At 40.1% G+C, this 22,728-nt stretch overlaps 1 protein-coding gene across 4 annotated transcripts in view; it reads left to right on the forward strand.

Annotated features, from left to right (window-relative positions):
• Positions 1 to 22,728, forward strand: part of FYB2 (FYN binding protein 2) — a 123,406-nt gene that overhangs the window by 59,150 nt on the left and 41,528 nt on the right. For all 4 annotated transcript variants that reach the window (XM_027537125.1, XM_027537123.1, XM_027537124.1 and 1 more), the window contains exons 5-6: positions 14,832 to 14,932; positions 21,503 to 21,537. In XM_027537125.1, the coding sequence (XP_027392926.1) occupies positions 14,832 to 14,932; positions 21,503 to 21,537 (136 nt within the window). The remainder of the gene's footprint in view (positions 1 to 14,831; positions 14,933 to 21,502; positions 21,538 to 22,728) is intronic.

The following is a 22,728-nucleotide window of genomic DNA, read 5'->3' on the forward strand; positions in this document are numbered from 1 at the left end:
TCGATATGCATTTTCTCCACAGCTTGGCTCTGAACTAAGCTGACTTCTTCTCTGGCATTTTAATCATCCATTTCAACATGCGGGGTAGTGGGGCAAACTTGCTGTGATAGGCAAGTATTGGGAAACTGTAGTCAGTCTCTGGAGTGACACGTTCTTGCTAAGGGATTTACAAGCACAGTTTCAGTTTGACTTTAAACAGTTTCCTTTGACTTTAAAACTTAATCTCATCTAAAATGAGACTCGCTATACCTCAGTGATGATATGAGCCATAGTGCTGTGACAGTGAAAGATGAGAGATGAAGAGGGACCAGAATACTTAGGTGTGGCTTCGTGGAAGTAAAAAGAACTTGAAATGTATCCTGTAATGATAGGTCAGGATTACACAGGTTTCCCTATTTGCTCCCTTTTGTGAGACTCTGTAGCTCAGGCAGTAAAGAACCTGCCTGCAATGCAGGAGACCTGGGTTCGACTCCTGGGTCAGGAAGATCCCCTGGAAAAGGGAATGGCTACCCACCCACTCCAGTGTTCTTGCCTGAAGAATTCCATGGACATAGGAGCCTGGCGGGTTATAGTCCATGGGTGGCAAAAAGTCAGACACGATTTAGCTGCTAGCACTTTAACTTTCTAAGGTAGGTGAGGGTAGAATATTATTCCCAGAAATAATGACATTCTTGACTTATAGTAGGTAGATGGAAGGATGGGTGGTTGGACAGACCAGTGGATGTTCACTATAGAGCTAGAACATGATTGAAAGCAAGGTGGTAGAGAAGAGGATATAAACAGACAGAAGAAGGATGCTGATGTGGAAAAGTAAGATATGACATTGAATTCTGAAATACATTAAGTGCCATGCTAAGGGTTTTGAATTTTATCTTGTAATGCCAAGAAAGTACTTTGAACAAGTAAATGCTATAACTATAACTATAGTTATTCTTAACCACTGAATCAGCAGGGAAGTCCCTTTATTTTTTCTTTACATGATATTTTAAAAAAGTATCTAAGGACTACATTCTTCCCTAATCTCAAACTCTTATTGTTTTTAACCATTATTCACATAACAGGGGTCTATGTTTTTGCTGTATCTCTGCGGATATATTTTGTAATCCTCTTTTTAGGAACTCAGTGCATTTACAACAGCCATTTTTACTTCTAAGCCCCTTTATACTGTGTATTACATATAAGCAGCATTGTGTAATGGAGCAGTACAGGCCCAGAGTCAAATTAGCATGGGTTCAACCCTGCCTCTAATACAAGTCACTGAACAGCTCAGAGCTTTGATATGCACATCTCTAAAGTGAACATAGTAATATTTACTTTATTGATTGTCACAAAGACTAAATGATATAGATTATATAAAGCTTGGGAGTACACAGAAGATGATCAATGAGTCTTAGTTTCTTCAGCCCTTGGCCTCTCTCTCTCTTCTTCTCTCTAGAATATTAATATCACATTAATGAAATGACGCTTTGGAGTTTATCCTTTGTCATCACTCTTTCACGCAAACCAAGCTAGTTGGCATGCCATTTGAATAAGCAGCTTCTATTTGTGTGTGTGAGCAAAGCAGGTTAGTCCCAGGGCAGCAATCAGCCCTGGGTCTATGTCAGTACTTAGCAGAGTTGACTGTTGGCTAATATATTATTCATTAGCTATAACTATGGGTTTTTTCCACTAAGAGTCAGAGTGGAGTCCTGAGTCAGGAAATCTCTGATTCAGACACTGACAGAGAGAGAAGCTTTTTATTTCAGGAGAATAGATTCAGACAGTACAATGTTTCTCTCATGTGAGGGTCTGTGGGTGGATCTTGGGAGTCCACCATATTCTCTCCCAAACATTTAATTTTGATTTTCATTTTGACAATAGTCTTTAAAAGATAATATAAACCTGTTTTCAATGTCTGGATGGCCTCCTTCAACCTGGTACTTTGGAACATACTTTTGTGTTTGTGTTTTTGGTATTTCTACCCCACACAGAGTGGGGAATATAAGTGTCTTCCAGGGCTGAGCAGATTATGTGATCACGTCTAGGACCTATGTTATGACTAGGAAGAACAGATCCCAGGGAGTGAATGCCTTTCCTAAGGCAGTCAAGTAAAATAATGATAACAGAGAAATGACACGGTGGTCAAATAAGATATGGCTGTAGTTCTTACTTGAACAGTGGTAAATGTTATGCTCCACTTACAGTTATTACAAATATTGGCTGTATTCCCTCTGTTGTGTAATATATCATTGTAACCTACCTTACATCCAAGAGTTTATCCCTCCTTTTTCCCCACCCATATATTGACCCTCCCCCTACAACTGGTAACCACTAGTTTGCTTTCTGTATCTATGAGTCTACTTTTATAAAGAAAAAAGTTAAAGCATATTAGGATAATAAAATGGGATTGGAAATGAAACCAAGGAGGTAGAGGGCGATCAGGAAAAGCCTTCCTGAAGTGGTGACATTTGGGCTGAGACCTCAATAACGAGGACCCCGTCATGGAGGGTCTAGAAGATGTTCCAAGAGAGGGACAGCCGGGATGCAGTCTCAAGGGAGAACCACTCTCAGTGAGTTTCAAGAACGAAAAAGGCAAGGGCTAGAGCTAAAACACAGTGTGCTAGGGCAGTGCCAGTGGTGATTCTTAGAAGCCATGGGCTGAGTTTGGATTTTGCTCTAAATGCATGGGGAAGCCAGGTAGTGAGCTGACGTTTATTTGGGGAAGATCAATCTGGATGCTGTATAAATAACATATGGTGAAGAAGCAGGTAGAAATAGGCAGATAGCCTAGGGAGCCACTATGACAACAATGAAACGATGACAGTATTAGAAATAGCAGTCAATGATGACATAGTGTCCGTTCTAAGTATGTGAATGATTTCATTTGTGACAATCTTTAAGAAGTAGATACAACTATTATAGATCTTATAAGTGAGAAAACTTGAGTCACAGGCTAAATAATTTGACATGGCCACACTTCTAAGGTGAGTCCTAGTGGTTGAGAGGCAGCTGGCCATACAGAAACATTCCAGGAAGCAGGAACAGCATTTGCAAAGTCCTTGATTTAGGAGAGTGCGTAGCATCCTTGTAAAACAGAGAGGAGACCAGTGTGGTTAGAGTGTAACGAGGGAGAAAGAGGGTCATAGGGAGTTTGGAGAGGTTGCTAGGGCTGAGATCATACAGGTGAGGCATTCGATGGTTTTGTTGTTACTTTTTGTTTAATTAGAAGATAGTTACTTTATGATATTGTGATGATTTTTGCCATACATCAACATGAATTAACATTGTTGTTAATTCATTTAACAATATTTTTAACAACACGAATTAACATTTGTTGTTTTTAAATTAAATAGCATAAGCAAGATTGTGACAAGATCTGAGCTATCTTTTTAAAAGATCGTCCTGGCTGCTGTGTGGAGAATAAAAACTGTTGAAGGACCAGAGAAAAATGATACTTAATTAGTGTCTTAAAGAGTAAGTAAGAGCTACTGTATAGCACAGAGAACTCTACTGAGTACCCTGTGGTAACCTAAATGGGAAAGAAATTCAAAAAAGAGAGGATACGTGTATATGTACAGCTGATTCACTTTGCTGTACAGTAGAAACTAACACAACATTGTAAAGCAGCTTTACTCCAACAAAAAAAGTAATGTAAAAAAAGGCCTGTTCACTTGTTAGTCATCATAATAAAGGAAAATGACCAAGCTGAAAAAAATAAAGAATAAGTGAAAGTTTGTGGAAAGGACATTGGAAGTAAGGTTGTTACAAGCAGAGGAACCACACGTGCAAAAGCACAGGAGCAAGAAACACCCTGATGTGTGGAGGATCCACAGTAGCTCGACATAATTAGAATGCATAGTGGCAGTCTGTGTAGCAGGTAATAATAGTTCAGCCAGTACTGGCTGAGTAATATAATGGACTTAGATGGTTCTTAGCTTGAGACTCAATTATATACAGTCTGTTTTTGTTATTTTCTAGATTCTTGGGTGTAGTTCAGCTCCCTGTCCAAATTATAAATTATTTGAAAGCAGGGGGAGAATCAAATACTTCTTTCTTACCAACTACATAATTTTGAGATTTGTTTAAATTGAACACAGCAATACTTGAAAATAGGAAGATCGAAGGAATGTGTTATAAGGAGTTAAGAGCATAGACTTTGTGGTCAGATAGCCTTAGGTTTATATTTTGAGCTCCACACTAGCTGTGTGATCTTAGAAGAGTTATTTAATATCTCTGGGCCTCCGATTTCCTCACATGGGAAAATGGAGAAATCAATAAATCCTCCCTTTTTTGGGTCGCTCTGAAGAGCAAGATATGTATCTATAATTCCACAAAGTGCCCAGCAATGCTGTAAACACTTGATAAGTGGCAGCAATTTGTCGTGTGTTTGGAGTGCAGGGTTTGTTTGTAACAAGGTCTAGGGCTGCAGGCAGCGCCTGGCTTCAGGAGGTCTGTTTCCTAGGAAAGCCTGCCAGTAGCTCAGATGACCCTGCCTTTCACTTCTTAAAACAAATGCTCTCAGATATGATGTCCCACCTCAAAGCAGACACACTGAAATTTGAAATTCAGGTATTTTAAAGCTTGACCTTAATAATAAAAATGAGGGCTTAGGGTCATCTTTTATTCATGCGTTGAAAGTGGCCACTAGATTATTAGAAAAATTGCTTAGTGGTTGCATTAGTAGAAGTCAGGGTGCGTTTAAAGAGTCATTCCTAAGTTCATCAGTGATTTCATTGATTCTGTTAAGTAATACTATTAAGGTTAAGTAATACTATTCTTATAAGTGATAATATCAGGCACAGAGAAATATAGTAACTGCCTTGTCACATGTTCCCCATATAATGACTGCTATATAGAAGAATTGATCTGTGAAACCATTGGATCAGCCTAACGAAATTTTGAAAAACATCATCTAAAACCCACTTTTAAGCTCCGTGACCTTCACCATCACTCTGGGCTTCATCATTTTCATTTCTCATTTTTCCTTGTTCCTGTAGTTCCAAGGAAAAGAGCAATGGACCAGGAATTAGAAGGCCTGTTTTCCTGACCCACAGTGGTGCTGTCTTGAGTGAGTTACTGAAGCTGTCCAAGCCTCAGTTTCCACATGTGCTACTGAGAGGATTCAAGGAGAGAACGCATATAGCATTAGCATGAATAGAGTTTGAGGGAATGAGGCCATGTGAGTTAATGAGTGAGAAATCTCATAGCTTCTGTACCTCCCCGTCTTCAGCACACACGATGGCCTCTCATCATGGCTTTGCTTCATAGTTTGTTTGGTCCTCTTGGGTCCTCTCTGCGGTGTGTGCCAATGACCTCCTCCTGTAATGACTTCCATTGCTGTGGGAGCTGTTCATGCTCTGTTTGACCTCAGCTGGCACTTCTATTTTTCTGAGAAATTCTACAACAGAGTGATTGGGACCCACGATTCTGTACTCAAATATCTAGCTTCTAATCTCTGCTCTGCTGCTTATGACTCTGTGACCTGGATTGTGCCTCAGTTTTCTCATTTGAATATGGAAAAAGTGATAGTATCTTCATAGGGTCAATTGAGAATCAAATAAATTGAGAAATATACTTGGAACAGTGCCTAGCACAAAGTAAGGGAATAAAAGTTATTAGCTATTATTATTGTTGACATGCCCTCCTTATGAATGAGATCAGTGGTTTGACAAAGTAGTTTCAAAGTTAATAATATTACTCCTGAAACTGAGATTACTCTAGTAACATTTACCTGGTCATTGTATTAGTCAGGGTTCTCCAGAGGAACAGAACCAGTAGGGCATGTATTTTATGTATTTATGCATTACATATTAGATTACATATATTACATATATAATATTTCATTATTTATTAAGTATGAGGAATTGGCTCACACAGTTATAGAGGCCAAGAAGTCTCATAATCTGCCATCTATAAGCAGAAAAGCCGGTGGTATAATTCCAAGTCCAACAGCCTGAGAACAGGGTAGCCAATGGGATAAATCCCTGTCCAAGGGCAGGAGAAGATGAGTTGACATGACCCAGATCAACAGATGAGCCAGGACAAATTGAGTGAATTCCTCTTTCTTCCTCCTTTGGTTCTGTTCAGACCCTCAATGGATTTCATGATGCCTACTTGTATTAGGGAGGGCAGTCTACTCTACTGAACCCACTGACTCAAATGCTAACTTCATCTAGAAACACCCTCTAAACAGTTCTAGAAATAATATTTATCAGGACACCCTGTGACCAGTCAAGTTGACACACAAAATTAACCATCCCTTTAGTCAGTGTACTTTTGTGGCCCTTATGTAGAGAGAGTTGACTTACCCATTCGTGAATTAGAAACAAAACCTGGTGTTCAGGGCTGAATGACATTGTTGTTGATGCTACTGTAGAGTCATAGTAGAATCTGTGAAGTTATGAAACATGCAGGAGTAGGAATTGGGCATGCATACACACATGTGTATACATGTATATGTACATAAACATATAGAGGCTACATAAACTCATATGTAAAATGATAGTAAAATCAAGTACAAAGAGGTGTGTATATGTAGAGGTGTGTGTGTGTGTTCTGTAAAAGTGGTAAAAGTGGAAGAATTGGTGGTAGAGGCAGTAGAAGCTAAAGTCCAAGTGGTTGATGTGAGCAGAGGGGGAGATGGTAGTAAATATTACTGTAAATGGAAGTAGTGAACTCTTTGTGCCAAGCACTGTGCTAAACACAGCATAATGGCAATCATCTCGTCCTCATCAGAAACAGGATTAAAGGAAGAAGAGACTTGGATCCAACTGTGTATGCAGGGTCACAGCCAGGTAAAGCTGGCTAGAGGTGTGGAGATTCCACCCTAAAAGCCTCTATTTCCAGAAGTGTGTCTCTCCTTATAGCCATTCTGGTCAACTACTTCATCTTTAACCATTATCTAATATTTAGAAGACAGAGGTTGGAATAGCTTATGAGGAAAAATTTAAATAAAAAATTTCCATGCAATTTTGTAAACCTCGCACAAATGCATTTTGAGATCCAGTTTAGATAGAATGGATGCCATTGTTTGTAGTCTAATTACCAGTCATTTGATTCAAGAATTAATTCTTTCATTCAGGAATTTCTTAGGGTAAAAGCCTATGGGGAGGTTAGTCTTACAAGAAGTATTTATTGGAGATAGAAACTTTTCCACTTTGGGACATTGGGTAATTGAGAGATCAGATGGTCTCATCCTTTCTTGTCACCAGGAACCTGTAGAATGTCACAGGGAGCAGCTGCTGGCTAAGCTACAACTCTTCTTCCTATTTCTAGAACTGGTGGACCATCGAAAAAATTGGAATAAGTTGGATTTTCAACTTAGGTCCACACCCCTAATAAAACAGATGAAACGTAGGGCATGCTGGTTTTGTTGTGTAAGTCTCAGTCTTTTCTATTTTAATTCAGGTTCTTTAGATTTTTCAGAACTGTCTTGCAGCCAAACTTTTTGACTCATCCTCACGCAGTGTGGCATAGGAGAAGATGAGCATGGAAATGTACCTATCAGGCATTTCCCATATGTTAACTCAGTTATTCCACCATTGAACTGCTGGTGACCCAACCAGTGAGATCACACGACCAGTGAGAGGTGGATGGGATGAATCTAGGTACAGTGTCCAGCATGTAGCACCCTCAACAATTAGCCGCTGATCCTGTCGTGGAAAACTTCACTGTTTGACGAAGGGAATAGGTGTTTGAATATGCTATGTGAGCTGCTTCTCTAGCAGGTACAGTCTGATATAGAGGTTGATTAATTACTTTCTTCAAAGGAGGATGGTGGCCCAGGGGTGGACATGGCAAGTGGAAACAACCATGAGAGGAAGTCACAAGTCTGTGTTTCATCCAGAGAGTCCAAAAATCTGTTTAGAAGATAGGTTTCTAAGGGTCCAAATACAGTTAGAAAAGATTTGCTTTTACAAGTCATCTTTAACATTTCCACTGCATTTACAGGGTTCTTATTTCTCCAGGAACATAATGTTGAAGGTATCATTAAGAAGCATTCATGTTTTATTATGTAATGTTTAAATTACTAGAGGTTTTCTACAAGAAAGGCAGAAAAGATAAAAACCTGATGCTATATGCAAGTAACAAAAGGAACTTTCCAAAATGCAAACCTCAACACTTCTTTTTTAAAATACTGTAATTTTAATAATATAATAAATTTGTAGCACAATTTTGGTGGAATGCCTGTATTCAGAGGGCAGATATTTCATTCAATATCTATAGTATACCTTTCAAGTAGATTTTATTATTACTGTTTTGTGGAGTAGGAAACTGAAGATTTAAGGTATTTGTTCAATACTTTTAAAACTAGAAAATGGAACAGAGAGGATTCAAATTCAAATCTGTCTGACCCCCAGCTCCGAGTCTATCAGTAATTCTGTGTTGCCTCCCAATGACGTCTAAAGTCCTAGATATAGACTGTACACAAATATTTTAATGAATGTGGAAACAAAGAAATTGAAGCATAGATATATTTAAATTGTAGAATTATTTCTTCTCAGAAATCTAGGGTCATTATACTGACCCATGTCATATTAAATCAAGGTGTATCTCAGATCTTGTTTTAATGGACCAGGAAAAAGATAAAAGACATTCTCAGATGGCAGAAAGGGAAGTTTAAATACATGTACAGTGTCTTTTTTCCCTTTTAACATAAATCCTAGGACTGCCTCTCTCTAAAGACAACTGATCTGAAAGATGACTTTTTTTATGCTCTGTTGAAATTCTTTCTGATTATCTGAAGTCAGATATTTATTCATTTCTGACAAAAGTAGTCCAAGAAATTGATTAGACATTTCTTTCAACATTTCCACAAATTGTTTCTAATTAATAAAGTTAATTTACCATAGACCCATGGAGATTGTTAGGTCACTGGAGCATAAGATGCATGGCATAGTCTATAATTTAAGAACATTTTTCTCGATTATTTTATGCAGGGGGAAGGGAACAAAATAGTGAGGGGAGAAATTACTGATGCATTAGAGTTCATAATTTTTCCTCTTCAGCAAAATGAACTGTTCATACATATCTTAACATATTACAGAGATTATGAAAGAAAAACCTGAAATAACCAAAGTGGTCAAATGTAGATAGGGAATCGAGTGGAATATGCTTATAATATAAAAAAAAAATTAGAGAAACAAAGGAGGAAGTCCGGCCTTTCCATTGTCTATTACTATAGAAATAGGGCAGAAATCTGGAAGAATACCAAAATGAAAAGAGCTCACTTGTGTGATGGTGGAAGGATTATGGATGATTTGTCTGTCTCTGTCCTATCCACAGTTCGGGTAAAGAAGTGATTTTCCTTTTGCTGTAGATACAATTGTAGGAAACCTTCTTCCTTTCACTCCCTAGTCTTGTTTCTTTCTTTCCAGTGCAACTCCAACTATGAATATTAGAGTGTATCCATTTGTATTTCTTATTCTTCAGCTACAAACTCAGATATCTGTTAAAGATACAGAATTTTACATTTTTGTATGAACAGCATCGTTTATCCTTCTGAAACTTGAATTTTTTCAAAGCTGTTTTCATATTCTATCTATGCTGATGCATGTACAGCTAGTTTATTCATTATAATTGCATACTATATATATTTCATGTGAAAGTGAATCACTCGTGTCCGACTCTTTGCGACCCCATGGACTGTAGCCTACCAGGCTCCTCCCTCCATGGGATTCTCCAGGCAAGAATACTGGAGTGGGTTGCCATTTCCTTCTCCAGGGTATCTTCCCCACCCAGGGATCAAACCTGGGTCTCCTGCACTGCAGGCAGACGCTTTAACCTCTGAATGTATCATAATTTGTGTATTTTCTGACTGAGGGACATTGAAATTGTTTCTTATCTTCACATTTCCCAATGATATTGCAATGATCATCCTTATGTATTTCCAAGTGAATATAAGCAAGTTTCTCTAGGTTATTTACTTAAAGTAGAAATTGCTAAATAATAATAAATAAGAAACTTCAGTTTTACTATAATAGGTATTGAAAACTTATCTCTCAAAATGGCTGTCCTCTCAAACCAGTATAAAGAGTTTCTTGTGTTCTTGCCAAATGTGGTGCGCTTTTCCAGTTGGGGGATTCTTGCTAAACTGATGGTTGTAAATGAAATTCTCATTGTCTTGACTCGATCTTCCTGTTGACCATAAGACTTCAAATTTACTTTTGTAAATGATCATTTTTTTTCTTCTGTGATGTCTGTCATATCCTTTTGTTCAATTTTCTATGGATTTGACTTTTTCCTATTTCAGGCATTCCCAATAGAGTTTAGATATCAACTAAAGTTTATTAGACTTCATTATTAAGTGTGGTATTTGTTGGCATTTAACCTAGTTGAGAGAGTTTATCTACATGGAAAATTTTTAATATCTATTAAAATAGTTAAACGAGTTTTTCTCTCTCATTGTTTCAATGTGATTCATTGCAGTGATAGATTTTCGGATGTTGAGCCATCCTTGAAGTCTTGGAATAAATTTTAGTTATTCTTAAGTTGATTTTAATACTAATTCATTTATTTAGTACTTAGTTTAAAACTGACTAAATTTTCTTACATGAAACTGGGGTTTATTTTTATTTCATTGTTTGAACTTTTTGTGATTTTCATATCAAAATTACACTATCCTCTGAAAATGAGTAAAGTAGTTTTTCTCTTTTTCTGTCCTCTGAAACTTTGCTAAAATTTTCTCATAAAACATAGTAGATGAAAAGGAGAGAGATGCATTGAGTGTGAAGGTGGGTGTGAGTGCTATTGATTCGAGCCCTTTAATGGTTTGTTAGCCTACTAGTCTTTCTAGTTCTTCAGTCACTGTGGTAATTTTATATTTCCCTACTAATTTGCCAAATTTCCCTAAAATTTCAAAGTTATTGGCAGAGAGCTGATCTTAATATTTTTCTTAGATTTCTGAAAGTCTGAAACAAACTCTAGTTTGGTCCCCTTTTGTATCTGTAATTTGTGTGTGTACGGACATGCGTGTGCCTTCCCTCATTGTCTTGATCAGTCATGCTAAAGTGCGGTCTGATATTAATACACCTACCTCAGCTTTCTTTTGGAAAGTTTGCTTTACACACTTTCTCCATTGATATGGGAGCTTTGGTTTATCTGGCAGTTTTTAGCAGCATTAGCAAGATTTTTGCAACATCCAGTCAGATACTCTCCATTTTCCTTACAGTAAACTAATCTTTGTGCATTTTTTGTGATTCTTGATCAGTCTGGACTTCTTCCTATTATATTTTAGACTTACCATGCAAATGCCTTATGTTCATTTTTCCTTTCCTGCCTTCTTAATATTTAAGCTTTCTCATTTAGTATTTCCTTCTACCACGTAGAAATAGAGGAAAACAACAGAATGGGAAAGACTAGAGATCTCTTCAAGAAAAGTAGAGATACCAAGGGAACATTTCATGCAAAGATGGGCATAATAAAGTACAGAAATGGTGTGGTCCCAACAGAAGCAGAAGATATTAAGAAGAGATGGCAAGAATACACAGAAGAACTGTACAAAAAAGATCTTCATGACCCAGATAATCACAATGGTGTGATCACTGACCTAGAGCCAGACATCCTGGAATGTGAAGTCCAGTGGGCCTTAGGAAGCATCACTACAAACAAAGCTAGTGGAGGTGATGGAATTCCAGTTGAGCTATTTCAAATCCTAAAAGATGATGCTGTGAAAGTGCTGCACTCAATATGCCAGCACATTTGGAAAACTCAGCAGTGGCCACAGGACTGGAAAAGTTCAGTTTTCATTCCAATCCCAAAGAAAGGCAATGCCAAAGAATGCTCAAACTACTGCACAATTGCACTCATCTCACACACTAGTAAAGTAATGCTCAAAATTCTCTAAGCCAGGCTTCAGCAATACGTGAACCGTGAACTTCCAGATGTTCAAGCTGGTTTTAGAAAAGGCAGAGGAACCACAGATAAAATTGCCAACATCCACTGGATCATCAAAAAAGCAAGAGAGTTCCAAGAAAACATCATTTCTGCTTTATTGACTATGTCAAAGCCTTTGACTATGTGGATTACTGCAAACTGTGGGAAATTCTTCAATAGATGGGAATACCAGACCACCTGACCTGCCTCTTGAGAAACCTGTATGCAGGTCAGGAAGCAACAGTTAGAACTGGACATGGAACAACAGACTGGTTCCAAATAGGAAAAGGAGTACGTCAAGGCCGTATATTGTCACCCTGCTTATTTAACTTATATGCAGAGTACATCATGAGAAACGCTAGGCTGGATGAAGCACAAGCAAGATTGCTGGGAGAAATATCAGTAACCTCAGATATGCAGATGACACCACCCTTATGGCAGAGAGTGAAGAAGGACTAAAGAGCCTCTTGATGAAAGTGAAAGAGGAGAATGAACAAGTTGGCTTAAAGTTCAACATTCAGAAAACTAAGATCATGGCATCCAGTCCCATCACTTCATGGCAAATAGATGGGGAAACAATGGAAACAGTGACAGACTTTATTGTTTTGGGGCTCCCAAATCACTGAAGATGGTTGACTGCAGCCGTGAAATTAAAAGACTTTTACTCTTTGGCAGGAAAGTTATGACCAACCTAGACAGCATATTAAAAAGCAGAGATAGTACTTTGCCAACAAAGGTCTGTTTAGTCAAGGCTATGGTTTTTCCAGAAGTCATGTATGGATGTGAGAGTTGGACTATAAAGAAAGCTGAGCACTGAAAAATTGATGCTTCTGAACTATGATGTTGGAGAAGACTCTTGAGGGTCCTCTAGACTGCAAGGGTATCCAACCAGTCCATCCTAAAGGAAATCAGTCCTGAATATTTATTGGAAGGACTGATGTTGAAGCTGAAACTCCAGTACTTTGGCCACCTGATGTGAAGAGCTGACTCATTTGAAAAGACTCTGATGCTGGGAAAGATCAAAGGCAGGAGAAGAAGGGGACAACAGAGGATGAGATGGTTGGATGGTATCACCGACTCAGTGGATATGAATTTGAGTAAACTCTGGGAGTTGGCGATGGAAAGGGAGGCTTGGCATGCTGCATTCCATGAGGTTGCAAAGAGTCGGACATGACTGAGTGACTGAACTGAACTTGTACCACTTAAGAAGTTAAATATTCTATTTCTATTATTTTTGTGGTGACAAAGTTTGACATCCTCAGTTAACTAAGTCTAATGATAATCAAAATATCTATCCTGCTCCTGAATGGTACCTGAGAATAATTCCCATAGCCCTGTTTCACAATCTTCAATAATTATTATTTAGTATTTTAATTCTACTTTATTCTTCTTTTATTTTTTAATTGTAAGGTAATTACTTTACAGTGTTGTGTTGGTTCTTGCTGTAAAACAGTGTGAATCAGCCATAACTATTTATATATATATCCCCTCCCTTGTGAACTTTCCTCCCTTCTCCCTTTCCACCCCTCTTCATCACCACAGAGTGCCTGGCTGGGCTCCCTGTATCATATAGCAGCTTTCCACTAGCTATTGCCTCTGATAGCCCAGTTGGTAAAGAATCCACCTGCAATGCAGGAGACCCTGGTTTGATTCCTGGGTCGGAATTTGCCAAATTTTAGGGAAATTTGGCCAATTAATCGGAAAAGATCTGCTGGAGAAGGGATAGGCTACCCACTCCAGTATACTTGGGCTTCTGTTTTGGTTCAGCTGGTAAAGAATCTGCCTGCAATGTGAGGGATCTGGGTTTGGTCCCTGGGTTGGGAAGACCCCCTGGAGAAGGGAAAAGCCACCCACTCTGGTCTTCTGGCCTGGAGAATTCCATGGACTGTATAGTTCGTGGAGTTGCAAAGAGTCGGGCATGAGTGAGTGACTTTCACTTTCACTTTCTCACTAGCTTCCTGTTTTACACGTGGTAGTGTATATATGTCAGTGCTACTTTCTCAGTCCGTTCTACTGTATCCTTCTGCTGCTGTGTCCACAAATCTGATCTTTATGTCTGCATCTCCATTCCTTCCTTGCAAATATTTTCATCAATACTATTTTTCTGGTTTCCATATATATGTGTCAATATATGATATTTGTTTTTCTCTTTCTGTCTTACTTCACTCTGAACAATAGGCTCTTTATTCGATCTTTTGACTACCTATAGTGGCTCATCTTCTTGTGTGATTAGCAGTTTTCCATTATAAGCCTGTTTTGAGTGGGAATTCTTCCCTTGGGAAACCATGACTTCAGGTTTCCTTTACAGGGGAGCCAGTGGTGGTGGGGATTTCGCTTCTAACAGCAGGTTGGCTTCGTGTCTCAGGAACACACAGGTAGTATGCATTTAGAACCCCGTCCCCTTGGTGCTGGGCTGTAGTGTTTCTTCCTTCTCCTGGGTGACTCTTGGAGCTACAACTGCCCTCCTCAGATAGGAGGCTTTCCTGTTTGCTCCTTGGGAGAATGCATGGTTATTACAATTAGTTTTACAGATGGGATGGCGTTTTGTGACCCTGGACCTTATTCCAGCTTCCCATTCAGTTGAGGCCTGCGGCTTAGAACTGAATATAATCCCCAGCCACCAGTCACTGGGATCTTTTTTTTATTTGATCCCAATTTCCCATGGAGTCCCTTGGCTGAATTCTCACTGACACTTTAATTGCGAATTTCCTCTCTGTCTGGCACCTGGGGATTTTTACCTTACTGATTTCTAGGTAAATGATGGGTTCTTGATATAATTTTTTACATTGTTATATTTCATCCAGAAATCTTCTGTATTTAAAGTGGGGGTGGTGTGCCGTCCATATTGGCCATAGGTCACCACGTTGGCCAGACTTACTTGTGTTACTTTTCTAATGAGGAAAAAAATACCCAGAGTTTGAAAATGTGTTTTAAAAATATTTTGCTTTAAGTAACCTTTTTTTCTCCACACTTCTCAGTGCTGAATTTGAAGAACCACATAATTATGAGGCAACCATTTCCTATCTGAGACACTCCAGCAACTCCATTAACCTGTGCACCGCAAAAAAATCTGCTGATTGTAAGTGTGCTAAGCCAATTAATATTGTAATCCTGTATGGAATGAAAATATGTCCAAAATGGTATTTCCCCCAGCTAACTCTAAGTTTAAAAGTCAACAGCCATGCTGCTTTACTGTCACATTTCTCTTTTTTCCCCTCTTCTAGCCTCTTAAATATATAAATAAAGCCAGCTCTGCACCAGTGCTGTCTCCCAGCACCTAGTGCTGCCTTCTCATTACTTTCTTCTTTCCTTCACCAGTCTGCTTAGACACTTTGCCTTTTGTAGATATATGGGGGAGAAAATCAAGTTATGGTGATTCATTTTTCTTCCTTCTCCTCCAATGGAAACTTCATCTCTCTTCTCTTGATGTCTGTCTTGAAGTCCCCTGGTAACTCCCTGTGGAAAAGGGAGATAACAGACTAGGGGAATGAGGTCCCTGTGTTTAGCCTGAATAGGAGCAGAGGATTCATTAAATGGATCTGACAACTGGTTCGGAGCTGGGTCTTCCTGCCTCTGGTATTACTGACAAAGTTCAGACCTTTCCATGAAAAAAGAGACTGTCTCAGGCAAGATGGTGAAGAATCAGAAACTCATAGCATTTCCTCAGGTTTCTGTGTCTTTGTTCTGCTTGTATCAATAGAATCAACCAGTTCTCTACAAAAGGCATAAATATTAGTGCCAGAATAAACACTAGTATTTACAGAGCTGTGCTGTGGGCCACAGTCCTATTAAAGGTCCTCTGTGCACATGCCTGTTAATATAGCCATTGTATTCACCCACTTTTAGAGACAGAAAACTGAAAATTAGAGAGACTGAGTTGCATAAGGTCACACAAGTAATATGTGGAAGGGCTATACTGTGCAACAGCCCAGACTGCCTCTAAGATCCATGCTTTCCCCACAGTTTTACTCTGCTTCTCATTCAAGAGTGTTTGACTTCCCTGAAAGGAGAGTTAGAGATCCCCTGGTTCAACATCTTTATTGTACAGACAGGAAGCCCAGGGCTCTGGGAGAGGAAGTCATTTGCCTGGGAACACGTGCTTAGGAAGTTCATGGGTAAGAGTTAGAACCCATTGAAATTTCCATTCTCCCCTCAGGAAATAAGGGGCCAAAGAACTACTGGAAAAACTTTCTCCTAGACTGGGTAAACTCTAGATTCTCCAAACTGGCTTGTAAAATACTAGCTTAAGAAGTGGAACTACTGTCTGCATCAACCCAGAAGGCAGGACTGCCTCGTAGTTGGGGTGCCTGGGCCCCTGCCTTAAAAGCAAAGCTTCTTAAACTCTAATGTTCACATGAATTTTCTGGGCATCTTGTTGTAACATAGATTCTGGGTCAGTTGCTCTGGGTTGGGCCAGAGATTCTGCATTTCTAAAGGCGCCCTGATGCCACTGGTCTGCAGACTGCACTTTGAATAGAAAGGTCGTGAGCCCCATTTGGACTGCATCCCAGCTGCATGTTTTCCTACAAAGCTAAGTGCTCACAGGGCCAAGGGGATGCTCCCCTGCAGCTTCCCTCTGGACTTCAGGAGACCCCTAGAATGCCCTCCTGCAGGTGGGTCTCTAAGATGCTGCTTGGGTCTCTTCCCTGGGTCCTTCCATCTCAGGATAGATGGAGCTGCAGAGAGATCTGTTTGTGGTGGGGCAGGAGAGGATAACGGTGACATAGGCAAGGTCCTTCGTGTGTAGGGTGAAGCTGAGGATTGGAAGGAAGGAAGCTGGGCCAGAGGCCTGCATGTGTTCTCTCCAGGCCACAGATGTTCAAGGTGGGTCTGTTGGGGATATCATTTGGGGTACCCAATGAAGGAACCGCTAACCCAGGCCTCTCCTTAGTCTTTCACTGAGGAATCCTTTGTGTCCCTCAGTGCTGCTGAGGAGGTAAGTGTTTATGACTGAAAAGATAAAGGGCTCAGAAAATAAGCCACTGATGCAGCTGGGAGGTCACGGTGCAAAGGACAATGGAAGTGGGGAGAGAGGGAGAAGGGCACGGATGGCGAGGGCTTCCCCAGCCAGGATGGCGTCCTGTGGGGGATGGGAGAGAAGCCTGCCAGGAGATTCTCTGTGGGAGCCAGAGAACCCTAGTCTGGGATGGAAAGGATGCTGTTTTAGCCCACACTCCTTTCCCTGCTCCTGTCTAAAGAGGCAAGGGATAGTTACCCTACAGGCAAAAAAAGGGAAGGAAATAGGCTATTTTGCCCCGACTTGTCCATGTTCATTTGACTTTTCCCCGTGTGCTTCATCCTCTTTACACTTACCGTTTGAAAGATGTACAAATCTCAGTTTCTTTATCTGCTAAATGGATATAATATCTTCTTTGTGTAACTGTTCTGTGTGTTTGAGAAGGTAATGCATGTAAAGTCAAGTGACTCTTCTCTGAGAGGATGGAGCACATATACTTTTCCCTAGTGCTCCTGCTAGGTACAACTAAAACCCCTGGACATTATATATTTAAAACAAATATATACATATATGTATATTGTATATTTTTATATACAAACATAAGAAAACTAGAGCACTGTGAAAAGGTAGAAAGAAGGTAGACCAGCTAGGCACCTCTAGACCCAAGGAAGGATAAGTGGTGAGTTCCCTGGGTTTTCTTCTTGCTTCGTATATCCCAGCCTTGGAGCTGAAGAAGCTGGCAACCCAGAAACACCACAGGGTACAGACAAAGCAGCTCCAACAGAAGCCTGCTCTTTGTAGCCAAAGGACCAGTAAAAGGGAAGCCTAGAAAAACAGAAAGCCTCTAGACACAACTACTTTATCCCAGCTAATGTCACAGAAAATAACAAACTGGCCCTACCACCACCAGCCAATGCTGAGTGGGGAGCCTGGACATCCACCCTTATCAGGCTGTGATGATGCACCCCTTCTGCCGGTCAAGAAGGTGAAGTAGGGAGCTGGGACTTTCGTCCCTGCCAGGGTAACAAACTCCACCTACAGTGAAGGTCAGTGAAGACCACGTGGGGACGCGGACTCCAGCCCTCCACCCAGCAATAACAAGGTGTCTCTTCCCCTCCCTGTTGGGACAGCACCAGAGCAGACCTTGTGGAGAGTCAAGACTTTCACACACACTCAGCAAGAAGGCACCCTCTCCCTGTGATATCAGTAGAGGCTATGTTGGGAGTGATAACAAGCACTCCCACCCCTCCCAGCCAGAGTGTTACCAGCAGAAGCTTAGCAGGGGGCCAGAGCACCCACTCCTGCTCAGAAGTGATGAGGAGCCCTTACTTACTTGGATATCAACAAGACCAAGAAATGGGGAACCTACACTTCCACCCCCACCTGGCAGGAAAGAGGCAGTCCTCTGTACTTCTGCTGCCATGCTAGCTGAAACAGAAGGCTTAAATAGTTTCCAGGGTCTCACAACATAACACTCTAAAAGGTCACGGTTCAATCGAAAGTGACTCATACCAACAGCCAGCCAAGTCTCAACTTAAACAAAAAGAGATGATTGACAGATGCCAACATTGGGATGACTGAAGTGTCTGACAAAGACTTTAAAGCAGCTATTATAAGCATGCTTCAGTGAGAATTATAAATATGATTAAAACAAATTGAGAAAAAAGTCTTATCCAAAAATAGGGGATATCTCTGTAGAGAAATGGGAGATGTAAAGAAAACACAAATGGAAATTTTAGAACTAAAAAATACAGTAAAGAAAAAAAAAAGCTCAATAGCAGAATGGAGGGAACAGAAGAATCCATAAACCTGGAGAAAAAATTAGCTCAGAATGGATTTCTTCCTTCCTCTGCTCACCAAGGGTGAGGAATCTTTAAATACTGCCCTTCTAGGAAGAAGAGAGGGAGAAGGAAAGAAAGGAAAGGAGGAGAAGGCTTTTGCCATCACCTTTGGGTGAGTCTGTCTCTTGAACAGTGCCAAGAAAAACAGAAGATCACTCCTCAGGGTGCCTAGCTCAGCACAGGTGACTTTCTGAAACTTCACCCTTTCATACCAACTGGGTGATGGGGAAGCAGGATTTAGGCTCTTCTGAAAGCTCTGTGGAATTGTCCTCAGAGCTCATCTAGACAGTGCCTTTCAGACTGTGCTTCCTAGAGCCAAGGGCTGCCCTAAAGGGGTCCTAGAAACCCCTGGGGATAACTTCAACCAGAGAAGTTTCATTTATGCTCCTGTAATATTGTGTTTAAATGAATGAATGATTCCATGGCTAGGAGACAGGTTGAAAGCCATTTCCTAACTGAGCAACCCTGGGAAAGTTACTTTACTTTTCTGAGTGTCTGTTCCTCATCAGTATATCAGATATAGCAGTGATTATCGTGAAGAAAAAAAAACTGTCAGCTATTTTTTTAAATTATTATTGTTCTAATATTAGTAATCATTGTCTCACCTCCTGGTGTAAAACATGGGAAAGGGACTTTTCCAGAGTGACACAGGGAGTTAGAAACTCACACGGGGAGTTTCCCGGTTAGTTACTCTGGACAAAGAGCTGAGGGTCTGGAAGACATGACCATGATGTGGTACTAGTGTCCCATACTGGAGTACAAGTGAAGGGCTGCTGAAGACCATCTTCTGACATTTGTCATTTTTCTCCCAGCTGGGACAGAGCTATTCAGTGGAAGGAGTTAGATAATTCCCCATGGAAGCTAAGTGAGGGCTCTGATGCTTTGGGGTATATCCTCCTATTATAATTCCTAGTCCTTTCCTGACCCCCTGAGGTATGATCATTTGTACTTTATATTCCTACCTTGGGAGCAAGTTTTGATGGCAACACTTACTGTTGAGAATACCCACTTTGTTTAAATTAAAAAAGAAAAAAAACAGTATCAAGTTAATGAATGCATTATTAATTGTGTATGTATTTTCTTTGGTTATTAGCCTTAGCAAGTAAGTTCTCTCTGGGCCTTGATTTTCTCATTTCTAAGAATAATAATATCTCCCTCCTCATCAGGTGACAGGTAGAAGCAAAGATATCATGATTTGTTAATTCTTTCAAAAACACATAAGGGTGAATAAATTGAAGGAGGGAGAGAAAAGGAGATTATCATTTTTTAAAGGTGGAAAATAAATCCATACTTGAAAAGGATGAGGCCAACTGCATCATAAGCAGATATTTGTAAATGTTCTTAAAGCAAGTAATAGAATAAAATGTGTTGATTCAAAAATTGGTGAAAACAAGTGTATAATTACCAAAATACTCTTGCCTGGAGAATCCCATGGAGGGAGGAGCCTGGTAGGCTACAGTCCATGGGGTTGCACAGAGTTGGACACGAGTGAGTGACTTAACTTCACTTCAAGTACAGGTTATTAATCTGCCACACAGAATTTTAGGTCCTTGTGTCAACAATCGCATGCAGATAGTCCCTAAAAAGAAACTGATTTCATTTAAATAATTTATGAGTGAATTGTATATGTAGAGTAAAAGTGGCTGAAATGTGTGTTGTTTGGTCAGTTCTGTAAACTAAACCTTTAGGACTCCAACAGCAAGAAAGAGAAAAAGAACAGGGAAAGTCTTACTTATTATGTACGTGTATTCACTATCAGTAGGTGAAATGTTTATAGAAAACTTTTAAGCAAAGAAAAATTAAATTAGCAATTTTATTTTTAAAATATCATTTTCTATACAATGTCTCGGAGAAGGCGATGGCACCCCACTCCAGTACTCTTGCCTGGAAAATCCCATGGACAGAGGAGCCTGGTGGGCTGCAGTCCATGGGGTCGCTAGGAGTCGGACATGACTCAGCAACTTCACTTTCACTTTTCACTTTCATGCATTGGAGAAGGAATGAAACCCACTCCAGTGTTCTTGCCTGCAGGATCCCAGAGATGGCGGAGCCTGGTGCGCTGCCGTCCGTGGGGTCGCACAGAGTTGGACACGACTGAGCGACTTAGCAGCAGTGTCTGGTGCTCTGCTAGGTTTACATTTCTTGCATCGTCTGCTTTAATCTTCTCATGAGCTCTGGAAGGCAGATACCAGTTGGCCCCATTTCACCGATAAGCAATCTGAGGTTCAAAAAAAGGAAGTGATTTGTTTGTAATTCCACAGGTAGGAAGGGGCAGGACTGAGCTCTGAACCCCAGTTCTTGCTACTACTTATATTAATTAATGATTAAGTTTGGCATCATGTCATTAAATAAAATCCACAAAACTTTTGGAAAAATTGAAAGGTATTTGAGCCTTAGTTGACAGCCAGCTGTTCCATGGAAACAAAATGCTTATGGAGCCACTTTCAGGCACACTGTGGAGTTGGATTCGATGAAGTGGGCCTGGGCTTTTGTGGCCTTATTTCCTTTCCCTTTCCTTTCAAGTCTGCCTTCTGATTGCTACCACTCAATTGCAGTACTTTCTCTTCATAATGAAGTATGAATCTGCTTAACAAAAAGGAAACTGACAACTGTTTCAAATGTTTTCATTGACTGTACTTTCCATCCTAGAAATCCCCAAAGGAAAGATACCAGGATCAATGACCTGAGAATTTCCTAAACCTTGTGGACAAGTTTCCCATACATTGATTGTTCTGAGGGTTGAGAAAACTGAACTCTGCCACTGTCCATAATTGCTTTAATCTGGGGTACTGTATAAGAAATGGATGCTATGAGAAATTGCCTTGAAATAATTGTCTCATGTTAATTTTAGCAACTTACGAAGTCAGAATTGAAGAACTCCGAAAGGTACAGTATCTTCTTCTTATCAGCTTCATCGCTAAAGCAAGTGTGCAGAGATTCTGAAGTAGTTTCTTTCATGAGGGAGGAAAGCTCTTTGTTTTGTGTTTCCCTGCAATTTCAGAGGCATTTTTTAGACTTCACCTGCTAAGATTCTGAAGTCTGAGCCCAGTATGATCAGAGACAGAAACCGTGTTAGGATATGAGAAGGTGGTGGTAACGTATTCCTGGCACCCGATGTAAGGTGGTCAGTACCAACTGGCCTCTAACAACTGTCCCTTCTGGAGAGAAGAGTTCCTCGTCACATGCCAAATTTGTATAGCATGTGCTTCCATGAGAATGACCAGACCCTTGAAGGCATATTTTTTGGACTTCTGGTGGGCATAGTGCTAGCAACTTGATTAGGGCCCAAGCAGAATCATGGGCATTGATTCTGGCTTCTGGCTATGTGACCTGGAACCTCCATTTCCTCACATGTGACCATAGGAACACCCCCATCAGAAGTCACTGTGAGAATGAAAAGAGGTAAATTCAGGCAGTTTAATAGTAAGTGCTGGAATCTATCCAGGCACTTTACTCTCTGAGCTTCAGCTGTGTCTTCTGTAAAATGGTGTGTTCTCTGGAATGGCAGGAAGCATAAGCCTTGGGCAGTAGTAGATGCTCAATAAGTAATGAGACCAGCAGTTGTTCCACTGAATTGCTGAGTGAACTAAGCTGGATGAAGCAGGTGAGCACCTAGTCCAGCACTCAGCACACAGTAGGTACTTACTTACTGTTCTAACTGGGTCAGTTAAGGTACTACTCCTTCCTCACTGGGTGCCTTTACTTGAGGTCCTTCATCTTTCTGCTTTGTTTTTCTTATGATTACTGAAAAGGATTGTTTATTTTTGATACACTTTAGAGACAGAAAACTAGAAATAATTATTATTTGTATTAATGAAAGTAGAAAGATGCTTCACTTACCTGGCAGTATCAGCAAATGACAAACTTTTCTGCACAATGGAGCTTTCCAAATGACTACAGTTTTATCCCATTCAGAATTTTAAAAGCATGAAAGTATTTTTCTTTCAACCTTCAGACATGTATTATGTTCATCTCATGTTTTTGAGCTCGGTGGCTGGAATCTGATTTCTCCATTTCTTGATGACTTGGAGTTCTCTAAAACATAAGGGCTGAATGGGCACTGTTCATGTTTTTCTT

This window comes from Bos indicus x Bos taurus, chromosome 3 (assembly GCF_003369695.1).
Source record: "Bos indicus x Bos taurus breed Angus x Brahman F1 hybrid chromosome 3, Bos_hybrid_MaternalHap_v2.0, whole genome shotgun sequence".
NCBI classification, from domain to species: Eukaryota; Metazoa; Chordata; class Mammalia; order Artiodactyla; family Bovidae; genus Bos; species Bos indicus x Bos taurus.